Source organism: Microtus pennsylvanicus, chromosome 7 (genome assembly GCF_037038515.1).
Source record: "Microtus pennsylvanicus isolate mMicPen1 chromosome 7, mMicPen1.hap1, whole genome shotgun sequence".
Lineage (NCBI taxonomy): Eukaryota > Metazoa > Chordata > Mammalia > Rodentia > Cricetidae > Microtus > Microtus pennsylvanicus.
In genome coordinates this window covers 7992026-8012663 of record NC_134585.1, presented here as the reverse complement: position 1 = coordinate 8012663, position 20638 = coordinate 7992026, and the positions used below count along the sequence as shown (strand labels likewise).

Sequence of the window (20638 nt, the reverse complement as noted above, 5' to 3'; positions counted from 1 at the left end):
CTCCCAGTCCCTCTCCTCCATCCCCCCTCCCACCCCACAATTGACCCCCTCCATTCAAGAAATGGTATATCTCCAATGAATATCAATAAAACATGGCATATTGAAGTTGCAGTAAGACGAAGCACCTCCCCACGTGTTAAGGCCAGGGCTCTTCACTCTGAGCCATCACTCCAGCTCCCATATATAAACATTTTAAACAGTACCCAGGCCAGCAGATGAATCAGCAGGTGAAGGCACTGGCTGCTAAGCCTGATGACCTGAGTTCCATTCCTAGAACCCGAGTGGCAGAAGAGAACTGATTCCCAAAGCATTTTCTTCTGACTGCAGCAAACGAGGGTGGGGGATAAGTGTCCATCCTCAGAGGAAGGTAAGCAGGGTTGGAGCTGAGAGCTGGTATAGGGAGTGAGTGAGCACACGGGCATGTGAAAGATGAAGTGGAAAGGGTAAACTGGAAAACAGGTATATGGATATAAAGAAGAGGGCACGCACAGACACCGAGTCCACAGTGACAAGGCCAGTTGGAGATCCAAAGCGTGCACCGCAGAAGCAGGACACTAGCCGCCACCACATGTAGGGGTCAGCTGCTGCACACAGCCAGCCCTGCAGGAACAGGAGTGCATGCAGGCTTCACATGGGTACCAGTCATGTGTAGCTGGGTCTAATGGCTTAAGGGGTGACCTGGGTCTCAGGACCTAGCTGGTCAGATCCATTTCCTGTGTCTCCATTTCCTATGCCCCCATTCCAGTCCTGCCAAAGGCAGGGAAGAAACTAAAAGCCATTACTGCCATTAAAGCCGTCCTTTCTAGAGGCTGGAGATATAGCTCAGTGGTTAAGAGCACTCGCTGTTCTTTAGGGCCATTATCAGCAGCTACACGGTTATCACATAAACATCTGTAACAACAGTTCCAGGGCATTCAAGGCCCTCTTCTGGCCTCTGTGGGCATCAGGCCATACATGCAGGCAAAAACACCCATACACAAAAAAGTAATAAAAACTGTGCAAGTATGATGGTATGAAAGAATTCCTAATTTGTATTAACACTCTTGCTGTTTTTACATGGCCAAGTCTTGGGTTCAAACAAGACCCGAATGGCATCACTGGCATAGGTAATGGCTCTAAATGCTGCTTACCTATGAAGTACTCACCAGATGACCCCTGAGCTCGGGCCACATTGGCCTTCCAGAACATCGAAGGCCAGGCAAGAGACTGGGAAGGAAGAGTATAATAGGGCCCTTAGCACAACTGACTCCATGATGGAAGTACTGTTTAGGCCATAAAACTCCGCAGGTATAGTAGCACTACCTGCCAAAATGAAAACAAAGACCTAATCCATCAAAGTCCATAGTTCTGAGAAAGTCTTTAAATATACTAACCTTGCTTTTTGGCTTCTGCATTTCCATTTCTGGCTAACTGTTCTTGTTAACTGAAGTATGTCAACCCAGAACATGGTTTTTGTGTTTAAAAGCTCATCCTGAGAAAGGCTCAGAGCTACAATGGGATCCTGGGCACCCAGTGGAGTCCACCAGGTCAGCTAGTAGACTTCCTGTTGGTGTAAGCCCATGTCCAAGCATCTTCTCTGGGACCCCTGCAGAGGAGAGCACACTGTTGGCCTATGGGGTCTCACCAGGCAGACATACTCAGATGCCACAGCTGTGGGGGTCTTTAGGTTTGACCCAGGTTGTTGTTGGACTTGTAATTCTCCTGCCTCAGCATCCTAAATACTGGGATTATCAGCACAAGTCACCATACTTGGCAACATTTAGGTCTGAAGAATGGAAGGGGAATATAGGATCTAGTGAAGGCTGAAGAGCTAATCGTACAAGGATAAAAACTGTGCACTAAGGCTCCCTCTCTGACTCCATTGAAAGGCTTGTGGGCTAAACATTGTATAAATCACAAAAGGCAAAAGCCCTACGCTTTTAATTCAAATACACCACCCATCCGCAATTATTTTGCTAGGCTTGTCTCCGTTTAAACAGGTATGTTGAATCTGTAAGTCACCAATACTTCCCAAGATACTGGCCACCCAGAGTTCCAATTTTAATGTTATTTTTGTCTTTTTAGACAAGGTCTCTCTTATCTCAAACTTCCAATACAGCTCAATTTGAGCTTGAACTTCTGATTTTCTGACCTTCCACTCCCAACTTCCAGGATTATGGGGTGCTAGGCATTGAATTCGGGGTTCTGTTCAGGTGCTCTACCATCTGAGCTCCACCCCCAGCCCTTAGACACACTTCTGAAGAAAAAGCCTTTGGTCCACTGCTCCAAGCACAAGCTGTACCTACAACTCCTAGACAATTTCCTGTGCACGTTGGACACGCCCAGGATCTGCCTCACAGGGGTTTACAGTGTGGACCAGCAGAGGACACGCCCAGGATCCGCCTCCCAGGGGTTTACAGTGTGGACCAGCAGAGGACACGCCCAGGATCCGCCTCACAGGGGTTTACAGTGTGGACCAGCAGAGGACACGCCCAGGATCCGCCTCACAGGGGTTTACAGTGTGGACCAGCAGAGGACACGCCCAGGATCCGCCTCACAAGGGGTTACAGTGTGGACCAGCAGAGGGCACTGCACCCACGAGTCATTCTTTTCTTGTTACACCAAAGTAATTCAATTTATGACAAAAAAATGAAAAGTATTTTGCAAGTTTTTCCTGAAAAATGACGAACTGAAGCCCAGACCCTTGAAGGTGCAAATAAAGCTAAACAGTTGGCGCAATGTCAGCTTGTCCCTAGGAACTCTGGTGTCACCACAAGATGTGTGACAGTCTGCAAGTCTCAGCGTGAAAAAGCAGCTTGGTGGCACAAGCTTTACAGAATCAATCATCCACAAGGCATGTTTTTGTTTTTAATTTTTTCTTTGATAAATCAATTGCTTCACAAAAATCCTTTTAAAGACAACAATCCGAGAAAACATATCGTTACAGTATTCACATTTTAAAGATTGTCAGTTTCAAAGACCGAACTTAACTGAAGAAGGCAGACTGCCGAGTTCTGTGGCCACCTGCGGGAGAAGTCCTCAGGATGGGTATTCCCTGCAGTGTACGGGAGCTATGCAGAGGGGAGCATGTTGCCAACTGCCCGCACAGGTGCGCCGGCCACTCAGCAGGCTACACAGTGTCCCATCAGCCTTAGGCAGAAAGGTCACAGTGCATATTGCATATACACTTCTATTTGACAATCTGGACTCAAAAGGGAGAAAACTGAAGCCACCAGATGGGTGCCCAGCCAGTCTGGATTTCTGCTAGGCAGCCAAACAGCAGGAATGACACAGGTTGACTCAGAACACATTCGAAAGGCTCCAATGTCAGGGAGGACTTTAATAGGAATGGAAGCTGGAATCTGACCATTTAAACAAAGACCAAAGGAGATGGACTTTCAGATTTTCTCCACAGGCCAAGGAAAGGAGAGCAGAAGTTATGCTTGGGCTCTTGAGACAGGGTTTCAAAATGCACCAGACTGATCTAAGCCTTGCAGTAATCCTCCTGCTTCAGCCTCCTAAGTGCTTGTATTCCAGGTACATGCCACAATGCCCAGTAAGCAGGTGTCTTGAAGGTGCAATTGACAGACAAGAAATGTGCTGGGCAGCAATTCTATGAACAGCTTGCCTCATGGGAGTTACTTAGAGGCATCTCAGTATGCATGGGAGGTGGACAGAAACTCAGGCTATGACCCTGTGCCAGCTCTTTTACAATCTTTTTTTAGAGTCAGGTTATGTAGGCCAGGCTTACCTCCTGTCTCAAGTTCTGAGATTTGGGATTCCAGGAGTGTGCCACTACACCCAGGTTTTCTCAAGATCTTCATGTTATCCCTCTGAATTTAGCAGCTGAGAGTTCAGGGCTTAAGAAAGCTGATTCAACTGGAAAGGACACACTGGATCACGGTGTTCAAATCCCAGCTAGCCACCAGCTGGCACGCAAGCCAGACAGCAGGGACTAGGCTTCCTTTAGAGAGAGTGCAGACCTCTGCAGGAGCTCACAGGGGCGATGCATTTCTGCTTTAAACCCAATACTGACAGTCTATCAGGCTTTTATATACATGACTTAAAACATTAAAGTAATTTGAGAATAAGTAATGGAAAGGCTGCTTAACACCTTATTCTCTCCTCAGAAAAGTTGCTGGCAAGATTTTTGGTTTTGTTTATTTTGTTGTTCTGGTTTTGTAGTGCAGGCTCCTTCAATGGTTTGAAAGGAGATCCTATTTTTCTTGTGACTATTTGGCTGTCCAGGTATCCGCTCTATGACTAAATGAAATCAAAACAATTGGGGTGGGTGTGAACCGTTCCAGAATTAAAATGTGAATTAGCTAAAGATGTCCTTCTAAGGTAGCCTTGGCCATAACCAATTACCACCCTTGGTTCCCAAGAATGGCACCCTTGACAGCTGCACAGCAGGTGGGCCTAGGTACCGTCTGTGAAAATACAGCCGCTTGCTCAACATGAAGTAGGGAACTAGTTTTCAGAGAAAAGGCCTCCCAAGTAAACCAAAAGCAAATCCCCAGCCTACAGTCTGCTCTGTCTTGACACCAGGAAATGAGTCCCCTAACTGTCCTAAATCATGAAAGGGGAGGACTCTGGAAATGGGAAGCAGCACCTGCACCGTGAGTTTGTGACAGCAAGAGCATTGTAGACTCTGTGAGCAGAGTGGGGCCACTGGGACAATCCCTGCACGGGTCTAACTCCAGAGGTCTGCCCACTGTGTAAGACGGTTTGGGTGTTTCGTGTTTCCCCAGCTCTGAGCCAGTGGGGAAGAGCACATTTTATATTAGTTTATAATAAACATTCTATGTATAACATGTTTTAACTAAAAAAAAAATCTAAAATTACCACCCAGTTAACATGGCAAGGCAGCCATGTAACTGCAGTCAGGTTTGAATTAGGCTGGACTAGGTATGGCAGAGAGCTATGACACTAAGGGCGCTTCATGGCGGCAGCTCCCTTACCATCCATTCTACTGAGTACACTCTGTGAGACGCTAGAGCAAGTGTAAACTGTAGTCTGAGTATCACATATGAACACAAACTGGAGATGTCAAAAGTTCAGTTGATGGTTGCTTCCTTTGAGCAGTTATGGTGAGACCCCCACCCAGGGAGCAGGAGACCACCATGGGCGGCTGCCTTTCAGAACATTCCAAATCCAAAGACAAGCATGTGCTGTTCCTTCTCTAGAAATTTATCCTCAATATAGTCATAATCCAATTAATAATTGATCTATAAAAATAGCTTTTTATCCAATAATCCCAGCAAGGTAAAAATAGGAGTTTCTTTTTCTATATAGCAAATGAAACAGGCAAATGCTGCCCAAAGAGAACTCAAGTGTGCTGTGGGCACTGGCAGCCCACCAGGGCCAGCGTCTTCTTGCCCTGCAGCCCACGTGCAGGTCATCTTCAGACCTGTGGGCGACATAAGCAGCAGCCCCCAGACCTGCTGTAAACCACAGAACTCAACTGCAACTGCATCATTTTGTAAAAAATGGCAGCACTGTTCCTTAATCCTGTCAGGATGGAGGGGCAGGGGCCACTCCTCACTTTTCTAGCATTAAAAACCCACACACGCACATCCGAAGGAAGTCGCTGCACCAGCGAAGACATCTTGAAGCTTGCTGTGAAATACAAAAGTGCACTCTTCTATATCTACATATAAAACATATTACAAAGAAAACTGTGTAAAATGTTTGCTGTGCAAACAATAAAGAGTCAGGTGCTCCAGCTCCGCGCTGGCCCTGCTGGCGCAGGTCCTACTGCAGGGAGTCACTGTTCTCCAGCACCAGCCCACTGATGTGTGTGGGCGCCAGCGCACCCCCGTCATCTTCTGTGCTGTCCACCGACTCATCTTCACTCTGCCCCGCCATCATGACCTGCTGTACGGCCAAGGTGGCCCCATCTGAGGACAGGGACTGAAGGCTGTCCACATTCATGTTTACAGGTGTGGTGATGGTCACAACGGCACCTAAAGTGGAGCACAAGGGTGTCACTGCCTTCACCAGCCAGAGAGAAGCACAGACAGAAACTGCATGCTTGTTCAGTCTACATTTAAGACAGCCGTGTGGATGCCAGTCACTGCACCAAAGGGTACAAACTACTCCCGCCCTACTTCTGGAAAGGTGAAGTCCATATCGTCTAAGACAAACTCACACTGTACAGAATCAACACTGCAAAGGAAGGGCAGCGACATGGCGACAAGAGCAGCAGAAACAGCTCAGCATGAAATGGATGGAAAGGAGAGGCATGCCAGTGACATGGACAGACTGCAAACACGCGCAACAGAAGGCTTGAGAAGAGGCAGGGCGGGGGCTGGGCTCAGCAGTAGAGTACACGGGTGAGGCCAGGGGATCCATACCCAGCACTCCAATAACAATGTTAAAGAAATAAAACGCCGGGGCTGGAGAGATGGCTCAGTGGTTAAGAGCATTGCCTGCTCTTCCAAAGGTCCTGAGTTCAGTTCCCAGCAACCACATGGTGGCTCACAACCATCTGTAATGAGATCTGGCACCCTCTTCTGGTCTGTAGGCATACAGACAGAACATTGTATACTAAATAAATAAATATTAAAAAAAAAAAAGAAAGAAATAAAACGCCATGATCATGCTCCTACACTGTAAGGGGCAAGGAAGCTACTTCTGCAGTGTTGTCAATGACTGAGACTCACAGTTGAGAAGAGGGACAAAGGCTTCTGTGACAGTCCACCATACCCATCCAAAAAAACAGTAACAGCCTAGACAGAAAGCCATTGAAGAGAACTCTTTTTTTTTTTTTTTCGAGACAGGGTTTCTCTGTGGCTTTGGAGCCTGTCCTGGAACTAGCTCTTGTAGACCAGGCTAGTCTCGAACTCACAGAGATCCGCCTGCCTCTGCCTCCCAAGTGCTGGGATTAAAGGCATGTGCCACCACCACCCGGCTAAGAGAACTCTTAAAAACTGTGATAAGGACGCTGAAGTGTAGCTCTCCACAGTTGATAGTTTCAGAGGGCGGGGAGGTAGGGGTGAGGAAGGGATTGGCCACCAGGAGTTTGACCATGCTTCAGTGAGCATATGGGTAACACGAATTGGACTTTTTTCTTTTTCTTTTGGGGGGCTATAGGCCTGGGAGGACTGAGAAGTGTGATCAGGGTTCATGATGTAAAATTCCCAAATAATCAATAAAAATACTATGAGAAAAAGAAATGAAAAACTGTGCCCAAAGCTTCCTAACCACATAGCAGAGTATTGTCAAGGGAAAAAAGAAAGAATAAGGAGACATGGCTATGCCTGCACATTCAAACACACACACCTAGTTGGAGGCAGTGGCACACACCTCAGTCAGAACTGCTGAGGGGAAAGTGCTTAAGCCTGGACTTCAAGGCCATCCTGAATAGCTGCAGGAGGCCTTGCTTAAAGCAAAACTAATTCTGTGCAAAACAAGGCAGACCTTGAAGAGCTTACTGCACACAGTCACACAGTTGATAGGACACACTTCAGGATGATGGCTTGGGACAGAGAGAGTAGGAAAAGGTCAAAAGCAAGAGACAGGCACATGCCCTAAAGAAAGAGGCCAGGTGTGAGGAGGACCAATTCCACTGTCTGCTGAAGGCTGGAAGGGAAAGGAAGCAAGCTGGAAGTAAAAGAGAGTGCCTCACTAAGGACACCTCAAGACCGGTAAGCATTCTCTCGGGCAGCATGCACAAATTAACTCCCCACCACTGGAGAGCCTGAACAGCCATCCATGGACACCTCCTCCCGTTATTTACTTTGAAACGTATTTGTTTAGTATCTGTGGAGTATGATGTAATGTGGGCATGATGTGACGGTCACAGGACAACTTGCAGGAGTTGGTTCTCTCCTGGGAACCAAACTCGGGTTCTTAGGCTTGGTGGCAAGAGCCTTTACCCGATGAGCCATCTTGCCAGGCTTGAGTCTTAAGAGGCAAAGAAAGGGCATCTCAGGTACACAGCTCTGCACAGGATACAGCTACAGCAGTGGGCCAGGCCCATCACTCCCTATGCCCATCTGAAGGGACACACCTTCTGACATGGCGAGCTCACTGGGTGCCGCTTGTGCCACTCCTGATGCAAGAGAATCCGGCCAAAACCTCTGAACTGGCCTGTTCTGAGCAGGCTTTTTCTTTGTTTTTGGAGTCTCTGAACAGCTGGAATCCAACATTGGCTGGAGAATTCGTCTTCGGGCATTAATGAACCTATGAGTAGACAGAGATACTCAGGCCAAAAGAACTTGTAAAGATTTGGCATGGGGTACCACCCTTTAGGAACCATGTTGGCAAGAGGAACACGTGACAAGCTCACAGACTAACTGATCTCCAGACGAGCAGACCCAGCTCTTTTTTAAAAAATGAACTTAATGGGGCATGGTGGTGCACACCTTTAATCCTAGCACTTAGGAGGCAAAGGCAGGTAGATTTCTATGAGTTCAAGGCCAGTCAAGTCTACATAGACTTGTGATACTAACATGTCATAATTAGATGAAAATAACCATGGAGACTCTCAGGAGACTGTCACAGGAGTTGCCTAGTCTTAGCTACACCACATGAAACTATCTCACCAATCACCAAAGAGAGAGCAGAGAGAGAGTTAGAATCAGCCAGCAAGAATATTTCATTGTCGGGGCTGGAGAGATGGCTCAGTGGTTAAGAGCATTGCCTGCTCTTCCAAAGGTCCTGAGTTCAATTCCCGGCAACCACATGGTGGCTCACAACCATCTGTAACGAAGTCTGGTGCCCTCTTCTGGCCTGCAGACATGCACACAGACAGAATATTGCATACTAAGTAAATAAATAAATATTTTTAAAAAAGGGAAAGTCTGCCATCTGAGACCACATGAAGGAGCCTGGAGGAAAACCTAACACTGAAATATGCCAAACACATAAAGATAAATAGGCCATTAGTTCAAAAAAAAAAAGATTATTTCATTGTATTCATAGCAACAAGAGAGAGAGAGACAGAGAGAGAGAGAGAAAAAGAGAGAGAGCCAGTCAGCTAAGAATGGTTCACTGTATTGACAGCAACATGCTTGAACCCTTTATATTTTTGCCGGCACTATATTTAACAGGAAATAACTCAAGCAGCATGGTCTACTATTTCTACTTAAATATTAAATACTGGCCCAAATGCAAGAAAGTAGGCATGCTTATGCACCCCTGAAGGATAGCTCCTGCATCTCTGGTAGAATAAACAGGCCAACTGCACAGCGTACTCTAGAACTGCAGCAGGCATGGATGATGGCGATAGCACAGCCCCACTATGAAGCTATAATGCTTCTGAGTGGTAGTGTGTGTTTCCCTTTCTGAGCGCTAATTCTACGAAGCTAATATTGTCTTCCATCTGAACACAGTGAAATGGAGACAGTGACTGCCCAGTGGAAGAGAACAGCACCCTGATGAACACCAGTTCTCACCATGGGAGCACATGCCTAGGGCTCAACTATTTCCAACAATGTAACCCAAACCTAGCAGAGAATGTTTCACTTGTAAACATGGTGGTCTTCTCCGGGCAGGTCTATCTGGGGAATGGCTCTAAGTCCCATCATGCAGCAGAATGAATGCAGGGACACATGCAAGACTGTCCCTAAGCTGTAAGTCTGAAGTGATGGCATGGGTTTTTGTTTTTTGAGACGGGGTCTCTCAACAGCCCTGGCCATCTTGGAACTTATGTAGACGAGGCTGACCTCAAACCCGCAGAGATCCACCTGCCTCTGCCTCCTGAGTGCTGAGTTAAAGGCATCACACCTGGCCGTGGCCTATTTCTAAAGGAGAGCAAGAGGGGCCACTGTGTTAGCATACCCGTGAGGCGGAAACACGTCCAATATACCCTGACACATGTTGTCTCTGGCTGCAGCACTCTGATGGCAGCAGAGAGCATATCGGGAGGCCAGGCTCTGCCAGAGTAACAGGTGTGGTGTCAGCACGCGGTCATCTTACCAGTTGTTAACTTGAAGCAGTGTCAAATTTGTCTGAGCAGCAATCTGCTTTTTTTCATCCTCTGTTGGGTAGGGATGCTAAAAATAAAGAGGGTTACTGTCACAACGGGGTTTGAATTGAAAAGGGAAACCCAAGACTATCTAGGTAAATAAGATGCATACAAATAAAGAAGAGAAAAAGCCGATACAGTAGAGCTTTCAGCACAACTAGACTACTTCGCAAATCCTTATCTTGGAAATGTTCAGATAAGAAAGAAGGGGGCTGAAGACATGGTTCAGCAGGTAAGAGCTCTTCCAGAGGACTGGGGTTGACATGGCAGTTGACAACTGTCTGTAACTCCAGTTCCAAGTGATCTGATGCCCTCACACAGACATACATGCAGGCAAAACATCAGTGCACATAAAATAAGAATAAATAAATCCTTTAAAAAAAAAACAGGTAAGAATGAAACATCTCTCCTCCCTGACCAAGAATGTCCAACACTAGCAGCTGTCAGTGTGTGGTGAGAATGTGCTCAGCCAGTGTCCCAAGATGCACAGGTAATAGTAGTGGGAGCTGCAGCCCTGTTGTGGGGCATCCTCTGTGCCCAGACATTTGAGCCTTGACACAGCACATCTATATCAACTTTGTTGAGGTTTCTTGCATGAGCAACACAACACGTGGCATCTTCTTCAGCCCTGAGAATAAACGGACACTAGGACAGACCAGTATCACTCATAGCTTTCTTAGGATCAGACACTGACTGCCCCTCAAAGGTCTGGGTGTTGAAGGCTTGGTTCTTATTGTGAGGTGGTGGAAACTTAGAAGGTGGAGCCAAGAGGGGGAGACCTTATGCCACTAAACAATAAATAAAAAGTGAGGTCAAAAACACAAGCACAGAGAGAGAAATCAGACAGCAGTCACTGCTACCCCACTGCTTGGAAAATTAGGTGTTGCAAAGAAATGACGACAAGAAGGCACAGGAAAGAAGGAAATATGTCCTCACTGGTCCTTATAACCAGGGTTTATGTTTGAGGAATATTAACTCATTAAAGGGAAGTGTGATAAGACACTGACGCCCGAAAAGGAAAGAGGTGAACCCAAGGCAGCACTTCCGTGGGGAACTGTGACCACTGCATCACAGCCATTGCACTGGCCATCACTTCTTGTCCTTTACCTGACACACCTGTGTGGCAGCCCTCACCATCAAGTACACTTGTGTGCCTCTCTTCCTGCCTGGGCTGCTCATCTTAAACTAAGCAAACCATGCACTGGCGCTCCTCATTGTGCCCAGCTTCACGATGTGCCTTAACTTACTGCATCTCCCTCTTAAACCCACTGCACAAGCAATGCTGTTTGCTCTTTTCCTTTGCCGCCTCCTCCCGTCAGCCCCACACAGAGTAGGCTTTTCTGATCTAAACGGGCATGATAAGTAGTAGCTCAGTTGCTCCCTTTCCAGCCATAGGGGTACCCTTGCTGCATTTTAAGTTTCTTGAAGTCATTATTAGGGACCTATGCTCAAGCCCCACTATAGACACAGTATAATACCAAACTTAGACCTGGGTTAAATAAACACAAAAGTCAGTTTCCCGGGGACACAAGCCAGGAGGGTACCTTGGTCACTCAGGGTGTACCCAATGCACTCTTACCCCTATGTGCTGAAAGAGCCAGGACCGCATCACATTGGTGGCATGTTTCGGCAGGACGCCCCTCTTGTTCTTGGAGGAGCCGTCTTCTTGATGCAAGATGCTGAGATCTTGATTCAACTGCAGCTGAAGCTTTCACACAGTGGACAAATAATGTCAGCAAGGCTTTGAAATGACAACACATCAAGCAGCTTCAGATAGAGGAAGCTAACTTACTCTAAGGTTCTCAGGCTTACTTACAGCCAACAGGCATGTGTGGGAACCCTATACAGATTTTATATATATATATCTTTTGAGGATGCTGCAACACAGACAACATGTTTGGTCTTCATTCCCATCTTTGCAGCATGTAAGTCCTACAATTTGTAGACTCTCCAAACTGCTAAGGGATGCTTCCATATTCTGAACTGTGTCAACTGTTGACTTCAGCCCCCAGGAAAGGACTGTTCACAGGTAGACTGAGGCAGAATCACAGATATCAACTTCTGTCGTGCACCAACGGGCTAAAGTTTAGGGTGATCACCAACAGGCAGTGGGGTTCAACAATCCTACTTGTGTTGTGAAGTTTCCAAGCTCTTGGAAGGTGGCATACTAGAGAGAAACCAGGGAGTTCTGTGCCCGCCCTCTACACTATTCCTGCCTCTATCTGCATCCTCTGCAGAATGGGCCCAGGCCTGGAAGACAGTCCTGAAACAGCTGGCTCTGACAAGACACGCAGCACCGATGTGTCACCTGGCACTGTGGACACAGACCAAGGGCCAACTGGACACTTACATAATAAAAACATGGTACACACAAAAAATAAGCACGCTGCAAGCCAGAGCATCGTGGAGCTACTGCTGAGAGCACAAGAGGAGCTGGGGCTGGTGTCACAATAGGTGCTGACTTGATGCAACTGGAGGAGGTGGGCAGGGTGTGAGAATGGAGCCCCGTGCAGTGGAAGGCAGGCAAGGAAGTTCCAAGGGCATTCATCAGAGGCATGCTTCCCTTTAGAATCATGTGTGGATAGAATAATTGGCTCAAAGGCTTGGAGGGGACCTGGGGGCAGTGGAGAAGTATTCAGATCTGCAGCCTGCCTAGGGTGCTCTGTGAAGGCTGAGCCATGACACACCCCAACCTGACAGAAGCAGTCCAAGTAATGCTGAGAGGTGAGGGAGTCAAAACCCAATACTCTTCTGAGTAGCAGTGGTACAATACGTGGTCAGGCAGCTGGGCTGCAGCTATGCGAGTAACCTTAGGTTCCACCCGCAGCACCACATAAGTCAGGGGTGGTGATACAAGCCTGTGTCCTAACACTCAGAAGGCGGAAGCAGAGAATGAGAAGTCCAGGGTTATTCTTGGTTAGATACAGAGTTTAAGGACAGCTTGTGAAACATAAAAACCTACCTCCTGCCTAGTCCTCCCTCTCAAAACCATTTTTATGTGTGTGCTAGCAGTATGGTTAAAGACTTCTCAGTGGTCATCTCTCAGGAAGTCAGAGTCAACTCCAGCCTACTATCATCCTCATGACCAGGCCATGCACGGCCAGGTCAGAGCGTCCCGACCAAGGCTGACACCCTCTTCAGGGAGCAGCAGCACGCAGCACTTTTTGACCTGAGTCTGCCATGTGCCCCTAGGCAGGGAGCCCTGTGTCACAGTGGAAAATAGTGTGGGAATGAGGGTCATGGGGTTTTTACAACAGGTCAGGAAATACTGTCCTGAAGGACTCAGGCTTAATAGGTTTGCTACTTAAATGAGTTAACCTTTATCCCTAAGAAAATGCAGTTACAAAGAAGCGAAACCTTGTCCCAATCCCCTCCAAAAAACAAACAACAACAAAACCAATCCCACAACTTTCTTTTTTAACAAGACAAATGGAGTATCTTCTACAGTACTAGTAGGTTATTTGACTTAAAATGTCTTCCCCTAAATAAAAGCATAATTTGCTGGGCGGTGGTGGTACATACCTTTAATCCCAGCACTTGGGAACAGAGGTAGATGAATCTCTGTGAGTTCAAGACCAGCCAGGTCTATTACACAGAGCAACCCTGTCTCAAAGCCAAGGATTGCTACTGCAGACACCCAGAGCCTGATCTCAATAAAATACCCCAATCATGTCAAGGATACAAAGCAGAGGCCTGGGATGATTCCAGAGCTTGGGGTGTAGTTTCAGGCTAGGGGTACAGTATGGGCTTTGTGGTTCTGAAAACTGAGCCTGGCTGTTCTGCATCATAGGACTGTGAGTCATGATGTGTATACACAGTGGACATCATTGCCATGGCTGCACCTGGGGTTGTCAACAGCTTCCCTGGTGCTTCAGACTGTTCTGAATTTTGTAAACTTCCACAACAAGGGAGACGAAGCATGAAAGGAAATAAACCGACTATAGGCTGCTTGACAACAAATGACAATCACAAAAAAGGGACGGCTTAGCTTGCTTCACCTACCCCCACCTAGGCAGCACTCATTACAAGTCCTAGAGGACATCACACACCTGGGAGTTCTGGATCCTAATTGTCCCAGGAGACAACGCCTGTGTGACCACTTGACCTTGTGGAGTGACGACGGTGACAGGCTGGTACACTGTGCCACCTCAAAAAGAAAAAGAGAATTTAAATATTAAACTACTCTTAAGTCTTAATGATTTAAAGCCATTCTTCCTGATATGCTTATGGAAGAAATGAAAAGCCTATTGAATGAGCCTTTTAACCATTTCAAATGGTCAACAAGACTTAACAAAGTATGTGGTGAGACAAATTATCACATCAATTCTGGCCCGCATGGCACCTGCCCTTGTCACTGGGGACCAATTCATAATACTAGGTAGTTTCCAGGTCCTGTAGATAGCACAATTAAAAACTATGTTATTTGAGAAGTTAGCAGATGACTCAGCAGGTAAAGGTGCTTGCTACCAAGCCTAGATAACGCGAGTTTGATCCCTAGAACCGATTCCTACAAGTTGTCCTCTGACCACACCCACGCAGTGACACATGTGCATGAATTTGTGTATGTGGGTGCACCAACTAAGTATTTTTAAACCTATGTTGTTTGAAACCATAATTAATTTTTGCTGTATCTTTTCTTTTTCTCTTTCTTTTTCTTTCTTTCTTTCTTTTCTTTTTTTTCCAACACAGAGTTTCTGTGTAACAGCTTTGGCTGTTATGGTACTCTTTGCAGACCAGGCTGGCCTCGAGCTCATAGAGATCCACCTTCTTCTTCCTCCCGAGTGCTCAGATTAAAGGTATGTGTCACCAACTTCTTTTCTTTTTTTACTTTATTATTTTAAATGTGTGTGTGTGTGTGTGAGAGAGAGAGAGAGAGAGAGAGAGAGAGAGAGAGAAGGAGAGAGAGAGAGAGAGAGAGCAGTATATGCACATGAATACAGGTGCCCTCTCCTGGAGGTGGAGTTACAGATAGTTGTGAGCAACCTGACACAGATGCTGGGAATCAAACTTGGATCTTCTGGAAGAGCAGTAAGTGCTCTTAACAGCTCAGCCACCTCTCCAGCCCCTTGCTACATACAGTCAATTCCTATATAAAACCTTTCCCCCAAATGCTTTTTGTAGAAAGCTACAATCTGTACAATATACTTGTTGAAAAATCAACAAGATGCAGATATTCAAACTGCTCTGGTCTCTAGCACTATTACATTAGTAACTGGCATTGAGTAAAATACAATGAAATTAAGAAGAAAAAAACCCAGAAGTTAAAAGGCATTTATATATGTGCTTGCTCTAATATAATGGATGTTTTCTGCAAAAGCTCACAGAAAAGGTGCCCATTTTTAGGTGGTCCTACCTGCCACTGTTGCCATGGTTACATTTCCCTGTTGCAGGGCTGATGCTGGCACCACGATTCCCTGGGGGCTGAGAGTGCCTGTGATGGCGCTTTGAATCTGCTGAATGTCAGAACACACACATGTGGGAATTATTAAAACACAGAGAAAGCATGTTCAAACGTCAAAGGAAGCAAGATTATAATGTTGCAATAAGGAAGGTGAGGGAGGCCAGGGACACTGAGCAGATTCAGTGGACTGGCTTTCAGAAAGCAAGCATCCTATATGGTAACTAGAGATGCAAAAGCAGTCAGACTAGCTGTGATCCACACCGTGGTGTGTGTGCAGTGTGTGGCTTTTCTCTTGCTGCTCAGGCCCAGGAGGTGAGCAGAAAGACCCTGTCTTCACATTACCACTTTCTCCTACATTAGGCTCAGGTACCAGTTCTCCATAACCAGACCCTTCAGGACAGAACAACACGTGCAAAGCTGACACCACTAGCTCAGAGGCACCAGAAGTGACCAGGACAATAGAAGGAAGTGAGCCCTTAATGAGCACTGGATATTTCAGCCAATGCAATGAGGCAAGAAAAGGGAACAAATGCACAGCGGTCAGAAAGCGAGCAGACAGAGTTGTTCCTATTTGTACAGGACACCAGTGAAAGAAAAGAACTAGGGAATGAAGCTTAATCCCAGCACTCAGGAAGCAGAGGCAGGTGGATCTCTGTGAGTTCAAGGCCAGCCTGGTCTACAAGAGCTAGCTCCAGGACAGGCTCCAAAGCAACACAGAGAAACCCTGCCTCAAAAAACAAAAAATAAAATAAAAAGAACTAGGAAATAGACCAATAAACACTTTACTTAGAACAGAGAAATGAACTCATCAAGTCATAGGATATGAGAACGAACACCAAATGTCAGAGGGGCTCTGAGGGGCAGGAAAGAAGGATGAAGAAGTAACAGGGGTGAGGGGCACCAAAGCACCACACACACGTGGAGTGTCAAAATGCAATTCACTATTTTCTACAGCTGACATCTTCTCACAGAAACACATGGCTTTATCTGATTTTCTTATGAATGCTTTTACAGCACATTAAAATATAACTGCTTTTCTTCAGGTTAGCAATGAACACAAAACCCAAAAAGTACAATCCAGGGGCTGGAGAGACAGCTACCTCAGACACCAGACAAAGTACACATACATTCATGCAGATAACACTCAAATATCTAAAAACAAATCTTAAAAACAATTTATTTACAGTCATTCAAAGATATACTTGTGTGTAATTCTGTTTGTTTGAGATAGGGTCTCATTGAGTAGCTCTAGCTGTCTTAGAACTCTCTAAGTAAACTAGACTGACCTGACCTTGAACTCACAGAGATCTGCTGGCCTCTGCTTCTGGAATGCCGGGATGAAAGGTGTGCTTAAATACAGTTGGCTACTTGTATGTACTTCTAAAAGTGCGTGGATCACTTTGGTGAAAGCTACAAAACACTGATGAAAAAGTCCTAAGAGATGTAAATAAATGCAGAGATGGGGCACATTCTGGACTGAAGAGTCACACAGTAGAGATGTCGGCTCCCCTATACTGATACAGAGTTAATGCAATGCTATCAATGCCCACAGTGGGATTTGTCTTGTAGATCTACACGATATCACCGACAATTTATATGGAAAGGCAAAGAAAGCAACTAGAAGAGAGCTAAAAACAACTCTGAGAAGTGCTGAGCTGGAGGACAGCATCCCTTCAGTGCTGAGACTGCCAGGCGGCTGTAGTAATCACGGCCTGGTGGTACATTCACGCAGCACAAGAGAACACCAGACTCCTGAAACATGCCCACCTGGCTTTTGACAAAAAGGGGGAAAGCAGTTCAGTAGAACAGCTGCTAACAACAGGTGCTGAAGCACGTGAACATCTGCAAACAATGAGAACTTTCAAAACTCAGAAACTTAAGGAAAATAAAAGTTTAAAAATGAGCAAAAGAGCCAGGCGGTGGTGGCGCATGCCTTTAATCCCAGCACTTGGGAGGCAGAGGCAGGCGGATCTCTGTGAGTTCGAAACCAGCCTGGTCTACTAGAGCTAGTTCCAGGACAGGCTCCAAAACCACAGAGAAACCCTGTCTCGAAAAAAAAAAAAGAGCAAAAGACATAAGCAAACTTTTCCAGCAAAGACGACACACAGGGGCTGGAGAGATGGCTCAGTGGTTAAGAGCATTGCCTGCTCTTCCAAAGGTCCTGAGTTCAATTCCCAGCAACCACATGGTGGCTCACAACCATCTGTAATGGAGTCTGGTGCCCTCTTCTGGCCTGCAGACATACACACAGACAGGATATTGTATGCATAATAAATAAATAAAAAAAAAAGACGACACACAGAAGGCAGATCAGCACATAAAAGTATCATTTGCTATCGGGAAAATGCAAGTCCTTGATGAAATACCACCACATATCAGAATAGTTAAAACACAATGATGCTTCATTCCTGCCTAGGCTTAAGAAAGTTCTGAGAAGTGAAATTAGTCAGATATTGTATGATTCTACGTCTGTGAGGAACTCAGAGTAGTCAATTCACAGAGATGGAAACAGAATGCAGGGCCAGGGCAGGGGAGGGCAGTACGAGTTAGCAGTCAACTGGGACAGGACTTCATGGCAGCCAATGATTCTGAAGGAGCTGGCAGTCTCAGAAGTAATGATGCATGGTCAATACTACAGTGACCAAGAAGCACAGTGGGCCCCAAAGACAAGTACCTGGGACTGCACAGGAGAGTATGGGCTCCCAGGCTCCCCACTCAACAGGGTCTCGCTGTTCATTTTTGTCTTCAGACAAGCAATGTACCGACTACAAAAATCTTTACAGAGTTCATTAACCTTTTCCAGTTCAAGAAGATGAATGCGCAGAACCTGGATTGCTTTCACCATCTAGAGGTACAAAAAATAAAGACTGTTAAGTGAGAAATAATGTGCTGTTATCAGAAGTCACCGTTATCACACATACTGCTTAGTTATCAAATGGGAACGACATCAGTGCCAGTAGCAGAAATGGAGCAGCACTGGCAATTGCACACAGTGTTCCAGCACTCCAGGGTCCCTGCACCAGCCCAGCTGCACCTGTGCCAGACACGGGAACAAGGTGCCTCCTTCAGCATGGCCATGCTGGGAATGTGGCTCAATGCATGCAGATGACAGGGCTACAGCTCGCTCTGCTCCACCTCAATGTCCACACCTATCCTAGGGGTGGTTCCAAAAGTTTAACCCACCAGCTCTGCCTTTTCTGGATCATACTTCTGGTGTCAAGTTTAAGAACTCTTTCCTAGCTCTAGATCCCCCCAAGTTCTCCTCCTATTATTTCTCTTTTGTTTACTATGAAGTCACCACGGTTGAGCATACTTGCTCTCTAGCAATGGGTCACTAAGGCCAACAGTGCCATGTCACTGGCAGCCCTTGCTATGAGCAAGGCCCAGCCCTTCAGCCACAGACTCAGGTATGAAGTCACCTACATTCTTGATGCTGTGAGAGACCAATCAGTAACAGAGCATGAGCTCTGTTAGATCCTGTGCTTAGATGAGGAGGTGCTCGCAGGGTGTAGAGGACATCTGTCTCCTTGACTGAGCCAGGCCAGGGATGGGCCAGGACCAAAAGGGCTTCTGCTCCTTACTCAAACGACATGCATTTATTTCAGAGACCAAAAAAAGTCAAACAGAGCGTATCTGCGAAAGCTCTCAGGTAGTAAACACTGAACACACAACGAGAAATCAGGAGCAGCAGAGCTAAGGCCAATACGATTTATCCACAGATGATGAAGACCTGCTGAGGGCCAGAGTCTTTCAGATACAAAACCCAGAGAACGCACCTTGCTGTGGGGCTCTGAGTTAATCTGAATTTGGGAGAAACTCAGGCTGGAAGGGCAGACAGTGTGGGTGCCCTGACAAAGAATGCTGGCACTGCCTGTGTCCTCAAAGACCTTGCCACTAGGTAGGACAGGAAGAAGGCACAGCAACTGGTGTCAGAACTGGGAGGGAGGCTGCTCTGCAGATGACGGCTCGAGCCTGTTTCTAAGATTAGACTTGTACTCACAACACAAGTGCAACAGACACCCCGTAGGAGCAGCCTGCCCCAGGAAGTTTTTACAGACACCCAGGAGAGGACTAAGTCCCACCTGGGAGGAAGTACAAATCAGTTAGATTGTTAGAGGGAAAACTAGCTAGAAACTAGAAGACTAGGAAGGAGGAAGGGAGGAAGGAAGGAAGAAAGGAAGGAAGGAAGGAAGGAAGGAAGGAAGGAAGGAAGGAAGGAAGGAAGGAAGGAAGGACTTTACTCACTAAGTTGTCAGTTTCTGGATCTTCACAGAAGAAGGGCTTCCCATCCTTCTCTTGCTTCCTGACAAAGTTCTCAATGTCCACATCGAAGCTGGCAGAGGTTGTGCCTTCTGAGCCCTGTGTGGACTGCTCACATTTCTCAAACAACAAAGCTAGTAATGGAAATAGCGGGTGCCTGCAGGGAAAGACAGCAAAGGTGTGCCACCTCTCTCCACAAGTCTTTGCACCAATGACCCTCCACCCCTTTTTAGACAGGGATCCATTATATGAGCCAGGTTGGCTTCTAACTTGAGGCTCCCCTGCCTCAGCCTCCAAGTACTAAGTTACAGGGATGTGTTGTCTGGCCTGTATGAATGATTTTAAACAGTCTGTTACTTCTTTGTGTTTACTCTTTTACATTTTTATTAAATATATGTGTGTTCCGCACCCACTGAGGTCAGAAGAAGGCATCGGATCTCTTGGAAACTGAAGCGGGGTCCTCTGGAAGAGTCTGTGCTCTTCCACCCTGAGCCATCTCTCTTAACCCGTCTGTGACTTGCTTTTTAGTTTATATGGCATGGATATTCTGAATGGAAGTGTTTCGTAAAAAAAAAAAAAAATTTTTTTCTGGTTTGTTGAGATAGGGTTTCTTTGTGTAGCTCTGTCTGTCCTGGAACTCACTCTGTAGACCAGTCCGGCCTCAAATTCAGAGATGTGCCTGCTTCTACCACCAACACCCAGCAAAATACTTTTAATTGAGTTAGTTTTAAGTTACATTAAGATAATTTTTCAAAGCTCCTGATCTATTTGTTTTATGATGGAGCATCTCACTACACAGTCCTTGCTGGCTTTGATTCACACTTCTCTTACCCCAGCCTCCCAAGGCGTGGATTGCAGCATGGACCACCATGCATGTATTTAAATTATTATTTGTGAACTATCCAAAAATAAGTGGACTATTCTTGGTGTTTAGACCCTTATATGTGTATCTAGTCACATCAGAACCCTCAAACCCTCCTTTTTTTCTCCCTTTGCTATACCATGCTGGAATCCCTAGCCCCAGC

The 20638-nt window shown here is 46.3% G+C and overlaps 1 protein-coding gene across 4 annotated transcripts in view; it reads right to left on the bottom strand.

The window, feature by feature from the left end:
• Positions 1 to 2834: 2834 nt before the first annotated feature.
• Positions 2835 to 20638, bottom strand: part of Pknox1 (PBX/knotted 1 homeobox 1) — a 41615-nt gene continuing 23811 nt past the window's right edge. For 3 of the 4 annotated variants that reach the window (XM_075979782.1, XM_075979783.1, XM_075979784.1), the window contains 8 exons: positions 19599 to 19770; positions 18028 to 18198; positions 15306 to 15405; positions 14002 to 14099; positions 11532 to 11660; positions 9904 to 9980; positions 7994 to 8166; positions 2835 to 5945 (listed from right to left, as the gene is read on the bottom strand). In XM_075979782.1, the coding sequence (XP_075835897.1) occupies positions 5734 to 5945; positions 7994 to 8166; positions 9904 to 9980; positions 11532 to 11660; positions 14002 to 14099; positions 15306 to 15405; positions 18028 to 18198; positions 19599 to 19770 (1132 nt within the window). In that variant the 3' untranslated portion in view covers positions 2835 to 5733. The remainder of the gene's footprint in view (positions 5946 to 7993; positions 8167 to 9903; positions 9981 to 11531; positions 11661 to 14001; positions 14100 to 15305; positions 15406 to 18027; positions 18199 to 19598; positions 19771 to 20638) is intronic. The other variant, XM_075979785.1, reaches the window with a different exon arrangement.